Source organism: Actinia tenebrosa, unplaced genomic scaffold (genome assembly GCF_029948245.1).
Source record: "Actinia tenebrosa isolate PJP-AT-01 unplaced genomic scaffold, QUT_ActTen_1.0 PGA_scaffold1__47_contigs__length_23844297, whole genome shotgun sequence".
Classification (NCBI taxonomy): domain Eukaryota; kingdom Metazoa; phylum Cnidaria; class Anthozoa; order Actiniaria; family Actiniidae; genus Actinia; species Actinia tenebrosa.
Genome location: NW_028292578.1, coordinates 17,138,698 through 17,146,885, shown reverse-complemented (window position 1 = coordinate 17,146,885; position 8,188 = coordinate 17,138,698). Strand labels below are relative to the sequence as shown.

The following is an 8,188-nucleotide window of genomic DNA, read 5'->3' as shown; positions in this document are numbered from 1 at the left end:
CCGGCGGTAAATATTCCCCGATATTTACTTCGCCTTCGGCGAATAATTGTTAAATGTAAATAATATTAATGTCAACAGGAAAGAATTAATGCCGGAAAATAAGTTGGGGGAAATTTCATGTTGGTGTGACTTTTCACTGTTTGAATTCACCCATAGTGCAACTCGGGCTTGTCATGCAACATGCAACATGCAACATGCAACATGCAACATGCAACATGCAACATGCAACATGCAACATGCAACATGCAACATGCAACATGCAACATGCAACATTACATTCCTCTCCATGGCAATGTAACAGCTTTCGATTCATCTGTATATACCAGCCATTACTTCTAAAAAGTTTGGTTAATAAAGTTTTGTCGCATGTAGCCTGCATGTTGCTGTAACTGTCAATACAGAAGAAAATATATCGGGAAATTAAGTACAGACAAATTTTAGTAAAATTCCATTCTGTTCATATGCATTTCGGGCAAAGAAAAGCTTCACTAACTTTCTTTTTGAATTTTTTGCATCAAATATGAAGCTCTTTTTGACTATATATCATTATTTGAAGTATGAAAAAATGGATTATTGAATTTGCAAAACGTAACCCTTGATCTTTTTTAAACGCACGATTTTGTTGTTTGTTTACTTTACATTCTGTCGCATCCTATTTCCAATCGGTCCAAATTCCAGATTTTCAGGTTGCAATTATAGATTACGGAGATGAATATAAATGAATATTATTGTAATGTTAATTTTTTTCATTCTCCAATACAAAACTTCAAATCAAGCATAAAATACTTTTGGGCAGCTGCATATTACATATTCGTTTGCAGCAGGAGGGGGAAGCGAAACACTTCTTCATCTTCTACATTACACAGCCTTATTTCGACCGTCATTTTTCGTCCTCCTTTCCTTCACCTGTGATATTGGTAAGTATGAACTACAGTTTACTTATTCAAGTACCTAACTCAGAAAATTTCTTATTGCTCGAGGTAATGGAAGCTAAATATATCTTCGACCAACTTCTAACTCATATTGTGCAAAATATATAAGTTTACTGAGATGAGAAAAGATATATCGACCGAACAGCAACTATTATCTGACGAACCTCGAGATCATGATGTTAATGGTTACCTGTGGAGTGAAATTATGGGATAGAAGCACATGGTCGAGAGCGGAGAGAAGGGAGGTTGGCGGGCAAATGGTCGAACCTTTATGATCCTTTATGACCCTTTATGATCCTTTATGATCCCTTTGATTCCCATTTGTGATCCCTTTTTTATTGTTGATCAATGTAAATCGATGTAAACAAGAAAAGGTTAAAGTAAAGTTTAAGATTGTTGATCAGAAAGGTGTTATTCGTCGATCAAACCGCTCGCCGAACGCAAACAACGTCACAGTTCGACCAGAGAGTTCAGCCTCCAAGCGAAGGATCAACCGATGGACAGCAGAAATGGATAATATAGAGAACGAATTTCAAGAATTTGGTCTTCTTGGTCTAATGAATAGTTTAGCAGTTAATATTCCAACGCTTCCAACCGAATTTATGTCGAATTCGCCAGTCGTCATTTCGCCGCTACAGCACCCGGAGAACAACAACGAAATGGATTTCAACGGTTCAATGGGTAAAAAAGGAAGGCGATTTGACTGCAGAAAATTGTACTGGTGCCAGAGAAAGGATTCCGACAGCTAAAGGTAAAGAATTTGAGACACAAAAACGCAAGGAGAATCGTAAGTACGCGTTGTCGAATATTACCAGACAGATGAACAAAATCAAGCCATTGTTATCTAACCTTGAAAACGAAAGAATCGTACAAATAGAGATGGGATATTTTGACCAGCTAGTTATTAAGTTTCAAGAAGTCCACGAACGTTATATTGAGATATTAGAAGACGAACATGACATTGATTTGGCCCAAGAATGGCATGGTATTCATGATAAGGAAATATTTCATTTCAAGCAAAGCGTTGTAGATTTCCAAAACAGTGTGAAAGAGAAATATGCAAATTTTGTCGAAACACAGTCTCGAATTTCTCAAGGTTCTCGCCGTTCTCGCGCTTCCTCAGCGACCAGAGCAAAGTTGATTGAAGCTAAAGCTAAAGCAGCAGCGTTAGAAATTAAGGCAGCTTTCCTAAAGGAAAAACAAGCTTTGCAAATAGCGACTGAGGAGCTCCAGCTAAAGCAAGAGCTAGCAGAAGCTAAGACAGAAGAAAGAATCTATGAAGAGTACGAGAATGAACATGTGAGAAGTGAGGGTAGGAATGAGTGCTACAAGAATGACAATCCAGCTGAAATCTCCTCAGCTGCCATAGCAACTAAAGAAATGCCACGCACTGTCACATCCTCCTCAAGTTCTTTGGCCGGGAATAACAATACAAGTCAAATAATATCTGGCGAATCGCAGAATAACCCTGCACCATTTGTAGCTAATGTCACATCGTCAATTGTTACCCCAATAGTAGCACATCAATTGAGTGAAGGCTCATCTTTGCATCCACCAGCCTCAGGGTGGGTCCCCAGATCCCCTCACACAATGAAAGGGTGGACGAGCACCCCAGCAGTAGTACAAACAGCTGACAATTTTGATCACAAAGCTTATGAAAGCGCCCAAGAGAGCTTCATTGAAGTACAAAGAAAGCAGAATGAGTTATCAGAACTAATTGTGAAGCATCAAACCAGAAGTCAGTTACCCTCACACAAGCCACCCATATTCGCAGGGGATGTAATGGAATATCCAGCATTTATTAGAGCCTTTGAAACACTAATAGAATCAAAGGTAGAGAGCCCCATTGAATGCTTATACTTTTTGGAACAGTATACAGATGGTAAGGCTAAAGAGCTAATAAAGGGATGCATGCAAATCAAGTCAGAAGACTCGTACAAGGTAGCCAAGCAATTACTAAAGAAACACTTTGGAAATCCTTTCAAGATAGCAAGTGCATACATTGCAAAGCTTTGCAATTGGCCTGCAGTAAAACCAAATGACGGGGCTAGTTTACAGCAATTTTCTATTGCATTAGAACAAGCACGAAATGCAATGATAGGCATTGCCTACATGAGTGATCTAAACACAACCCATGTCCTGCGTCAGTTGTGGGAGAAGTTACCAAGGTATCTTCGTGTAAAGTGGTGTGAAAAGTCCAACAGAATAGCCAATGCACAGTCAAGGATAGCCGAATTTGCAGACTTCGTGGAATTGTAGCCGAACAAGCCGATCTAGCCACAGATCCTATCTACTCAGAGGATACCGTTAAAGTGCAGGAACCGCGAAGGGAAAGGCCAACCATTGGTGGAAGAAAGATTCAAAGAAGTAAAGGTTCAAGTTTCGCTACAAACGTATCTTTAGTTGACAACAGTGCTAAAGTAATGAACACTGGTAGTAGTTGTTTGTTTTGTTCCAGCTTACATGACATAGATGAATGTCCAGCATTCAAGGCAAAATGTCTAGTTGACAGAAGGAACTTTATCAAAGAAAAGAACTTGTGTTACGGTTGCTACAACAATGGACACACCTCGAAGTACTGTAAACGAAAGAGATCGTGCAAGGTCTGCAACAGGAAGCATCCCACTTCATTACATGATTACGATTGGAAACCATCACTTCAAGGATCTTCCAAGAACACGAGTGTCAAAGGCAGTGAAGGCGATAAAGATAGTAAGAGCAGCGAAGTGTCATCACAGAGCAACGAACCCAAGACTGAAGGCAAAGTCAATAACGCGTGTACCGCAATCTGTGAGGTAACGGAAGCAGGTGACATTCCAGTGAGTATGGGCATAGTACCAGTGTGGCTATATCACAGGAACAATCCTGATAAGAGAATTCAAGTTTATGCTCTTCTCGATAATGCTAGTGGCGGCACCTTTGTCAAGGCGGAGACGTTACAGAAGTTAGGCATGGTTGGAAGTGAAACCACCATACTGTTGGGCACCCTACATGGTAGTCAAGAGATTGAAACGAAAGCTGTAGACGGCCTCGTGGCAGTTCACTTCACGCAAAGAGATGCAGAGGCAAGCCTACCGAGAACTTACGTTCGAAAGGAGATTCCTGTAGATCGAGCAGAAATTCCAAGACCGGAAATTGGCTACGAATGGCCTCATCTGCTAAACATGACAGAACTTATACCTGCTTATATGGAAAACCTAGAAGTAGGTCTCCTTATCGGACTAAATTGCCCAAGCGCAGTACGGCCAAGAGAAGTAATACATGGAAATGAAGACGGTCCTTACGCTGTACGGTCTCTGCTAGGTTGGTACGTGAACGGTCCGGTGTGCAGCAGGGGTAAGGCCTCAGTCAATTGTAATAGAATACAAGTAAAGGAAGCTGATGATTCTATTGCGGAGAGAGGCTACATAACCATAGAAAGAGCATCCAAGGAATTGATAACCCCTCAAGCAGTATCACGAATGTTCGAAGTAGATTTCTCAGAAAGAGAAAGTGGAACAGGCATGTCACAGGAAGATCGCAGATTCATCAAGATGGCAGAAGAAGGAATTAGACTCTGTGAGGACAATCACTATGAAATGCCCCTCCCATTCACGAGTGAGAACGTTCAACTTCCAAATAATCGTGAGCAAGCGTTGCAACGTTTGAACAGTCTAAAGAAGAGACTACTGACAGATAAAAGGTATCATGATGATTATACAGCGTTCATGTCAAACCTCATAGACAAGGGACATGCAGTCAAGGTTGCACCTGAAAGATTAAAGACTCCTGTTGGCAAGGTTTGGTATATACCCCATCACGGGATATATCACCCACAGAAACCACAGAAGATTCGTGTGGTATTTGATTGTTCCGCCAAATACCAAGGGGAATCCATAAACGACAATCTGTTGCAAGGTCCAAACTTGACGAATCAGATGATAGGTGTGCTGACGAGGTTCAGAATGGAGAAGATCGCGTTTATGGGTGATATAGAGAAAATGTTCTACCAAGTCAGAGTCAACGATCAAGATCGAGATTTCCTGCGTTTCATGTGGTGGCCTGACGGGAATCTCAACAATCGACCAGAAGAATACTATATGACAGTCCACCTTTTTGGCGGTGTCTCATCACCGGGTTGTTCCAACTTCGCATTGAGACGCACAGCAGAAGATAATGCGAGAGAATTCGGAAAAGAGGCAGTAGACACCCTAAGAAAGAACTTTTACGTCGACGATGCCTTGAAGTCAGTTGAAAACGAGGAAAAGGCAATCAAGTTGTTGCAAGATGTCAAGGCACTGTGCGCAAGAGGCGGATTTAATCTCACTAAGTTCGTAAGCAATAGTCGCAAAGTCTTAGAATCAGTGCCAAAAGAACACCGAGCGGACAACGTCAAGGATCTAGACCTCTGTCGAGAAAGGCTCCCGATAGAAAGAGCGTTAGGCCTACACTGGTGCATAGAGTCGGATACCTTCGAGTTTAGAATTGAACTAAAGAATCAACCTTGTACAAGAAGAGGTATCTTATCTACTCTGAGTTCAATTTACGACCCACTGGGGTTTATAGCCCCCGTTGTGCTAATCGGAAAGCAGATCCTTCAAGACATTTGTCAAGAATGTAGCTGGGATGAACCAGTACCCGAAGACATCCAAACGCGTTGGAACAAATGGAGAGGTCAGCTTGCATGTCTTGATCAGCTCAACATACCAAGATGCTTTAAGGCTCCAGATTTTGGTAAAGTCGTCTCGGCACAGCTCCACAGCCTGTCGGATGCGTCAACGAAAGGTTATGGACAGTGTTCATACATAAGATTAGTGGATGAACACAACAAGATACACTGTGCACTCGTGGCAGGCAAGGCACGAGTGTCACCAAAGAAAGCTGTAAGCATCCCAAGGCTAGAGCTGGCAGCAGCCACAACATCAGTAAAGGTAGCTGATGCACTAAAGAAAGAACTAGAATACGAAAGTCTCGAAGAGTTCTACTGGTCTGATAGTCAAGTAGTGTTGAGCTTCATAAGTAACGAAGCGCGACGTTTTCATGTATATGTAGCAAATCGGGTGCAGAATATCAGAGATCTCACGTCCCCAGGCAGCTGGAGATTTGTTGAGTCTGCCTCGAACCCAGCAGATGAAGGTTCGAGAGGACTGATGCCAAGAAAATTTGTCGAGCAGTCAAAATGGATTCGTGGACCGGAGTTCCTTTGGCAGTCACAAGAACAATGGCCTCAACAGCCATCATGTAAACTCCAGCTGGATGATGACAATCCAGAAGTCAAGAAAGTCATAGTGCATGCTAACCGTGTTCAAGAAAGGAGCAATGTGCTACAGCGTCTAGAAAGATTCTCAAAGTGGACAAGAGCAAGAGCAGTAGTGGCCTGGTGCCTAAAGTACAAACAACAGTTAAAGAACATCATAAAGGAAGACCGCCAACAGAGTTGTAGTCCTGTCACAGTGAGCGATTTGAAGCAAGCCGAAACAGAAATTATCAAGCTTACGCAAGCAAGTGCCTTTGAAAAGGACATATCATTGCTAAAGGACATAGAAACGCGAGCGAAAGGCGAAAGTCGAAAACTGGACAAAGATAAGAAGTCAGTCATGAGGTCTAGTACACTCTACAAGTTAGACCCCTACTTGGATTCCAACGGAATACTCAGAGTCGGTGGGCGACTCAGAAGAGCGGCAGTAGATGATGCTATAAGAAATCCTATCATACTCCCAAAGTCGGGACATGTTACAACGTTGATTATTCGCCATTATCACGAAGGAACACAGCATAGTGGAAGAGGCATCACATTAAACGAACTACGTGCAAACGGATACTGGGTTGTCAGTGGCGGCCACGCGATTAGAAGTTTGCTTGCCAAATGTGTGAGATGTCGCTTCCTACGCGGAAATGTAGGTGAGCAGAAGATGGCAGACCTACCTGATGCACGTCTGCAAGCCGCACCACCATTTACTAATTCTGCCGTGGATTATTTTGGGCCGTGGTATATCAAGATCGGACGCAAAGAAGTAAAGAGATATGGAGCATTATTTACGTGCCTATCCAGTAGAGCAGTACACATTGAAGTAGCCCATTCGTTGGATGCAGATTCTTTTATACAAGCGTTGCGCCGATTTGTCGCAAGAAGAGGTCCTATCAGACAGTTGTACAGTGATCAAGGAACCAATCTTGTTGGAGCAGAGAACGAGTTGAAAAAAGCGATCGACGAAATGGATGACGACAAGATTAGATCTGAACTCCTAAAGAATGATATTGATTGGATCAAGAACCCTCCCACTGCCAGTCATTTCGGTGGAGCTTGGGAAAGACAAATTCGGTCAGTTCGGAACATCTTAGCAGCCCTGATGAAGGAACATGGATCAAGACTCGATGAAGAATCACTTACTACATTTATTTGTGAAGCTGAAGCAGTTATAAATAGTCGTCCCCTCACCGTAGACACGATCAACGATCCACTGTCTCCAATACCGCTGTCTCCAAGTATGCTGTTAACCGGAAAGTCAAAGATCGTCTTACCACCACCCGGCAAGTTCCAAACAGAGGATATGTATTGCAGAAAGAGGTGGCGACGAGTGCAACATCTGACGGATCAATTCTGGAGCAGATGGAAAACAGAATACCTGCAGAACATACAAGCAAGACCCAAGTGGCAACGGAAGAGACGTAACTTTGTTAGTGGAGACATAGTACTAGTAAAGGACAGCGACACATCCCGAAGTCAGTGGCCTTTAGCTAAAGTGATAACTACACATTCGGATGATCAAGGTTTCGTCAGATCAGTAACGGTTCGTACTTCCAAGGGTTCAACGCTGGATCGACCAATTGCTAAGTTGGTCCTCCTCCTAGAAGCTGAACAGGAAGAACCGGGAATCCCCGACGAGGAGCCATGAAGAACTGATAAAAAATTGACATTGTTGTTATTGTTGTAAAAAATATGTTTATTTTTGGGGAGCCATGTTAATGGGTTACCTGTGGAGTGAAATTATGGGATAGAAGCACATGGTCGAGAGCGGAGAGAAGGGAGGTTGGCGGGCAAATGGTCGAACCTTTATGATCCTTTATGACCCTTTATGATCCTTTATGATCCCTTTGATTCCCATTTGTGATCCCTTTTTTATTGTTGATCAATGTAAATCGATGTAAACAAGAAAAGGTTAAAGTAAAGTTTAAGATTGTTGATCAGAAAGGTGTTATTCGTCGATCAAACCGCTCGCCGAACGCAAACAACGTCACACATGACTTTTTTTAGACGCCCATGGTCGATTAAAGGA

General features: G+C 42.5%; 1 protein-coding gene across 1 annotated transcript; it reads left to right on the top strand.

Annotated features, from left to right (window-relative positions):
- Positions 1-1,627: 1,627 nt before the first annotated feature.
- On the top strand, positions 1,628-8,144 carry LOC148909980 (uncharacterized). Its single transcript, XM_089032489.1, has 2 exons — positions 1,628-3,100; positions 3,175-8,144. The coding sequence occupies exons 1-2, from the start codon at positions 1,752-1,754 to the stop codon at positions 7,805-7,807; spliced, it is 5,982 nt and encodes a 1,993-aa protein (XP_088888615.1). The 5' UTR covers positions 1,628-1,751; the 3' UTR covers positions 7,808-8,144.
- The last annotated feature ends 44 nt before the right edge of the window (positions 8,145-8,188 follow it).

Bases quoted from the DNA above. Each gene is read 5' to 3' on its own strand.
- LOC148909980 (XM_089032489.1), top strand. From the start codon at position 1,752: ATGAACAAAATCAAGCCATTGTTATCTAACCTTGAAAACGAAAGAATC. The intron at 3,101-3,174 runs GTATCTTCGTGT...CCGAATTTGCAG, and splicing joins TTGTGGGAGAAGTTACCAAG to ACTTCGTGGAATTGTAGCCG.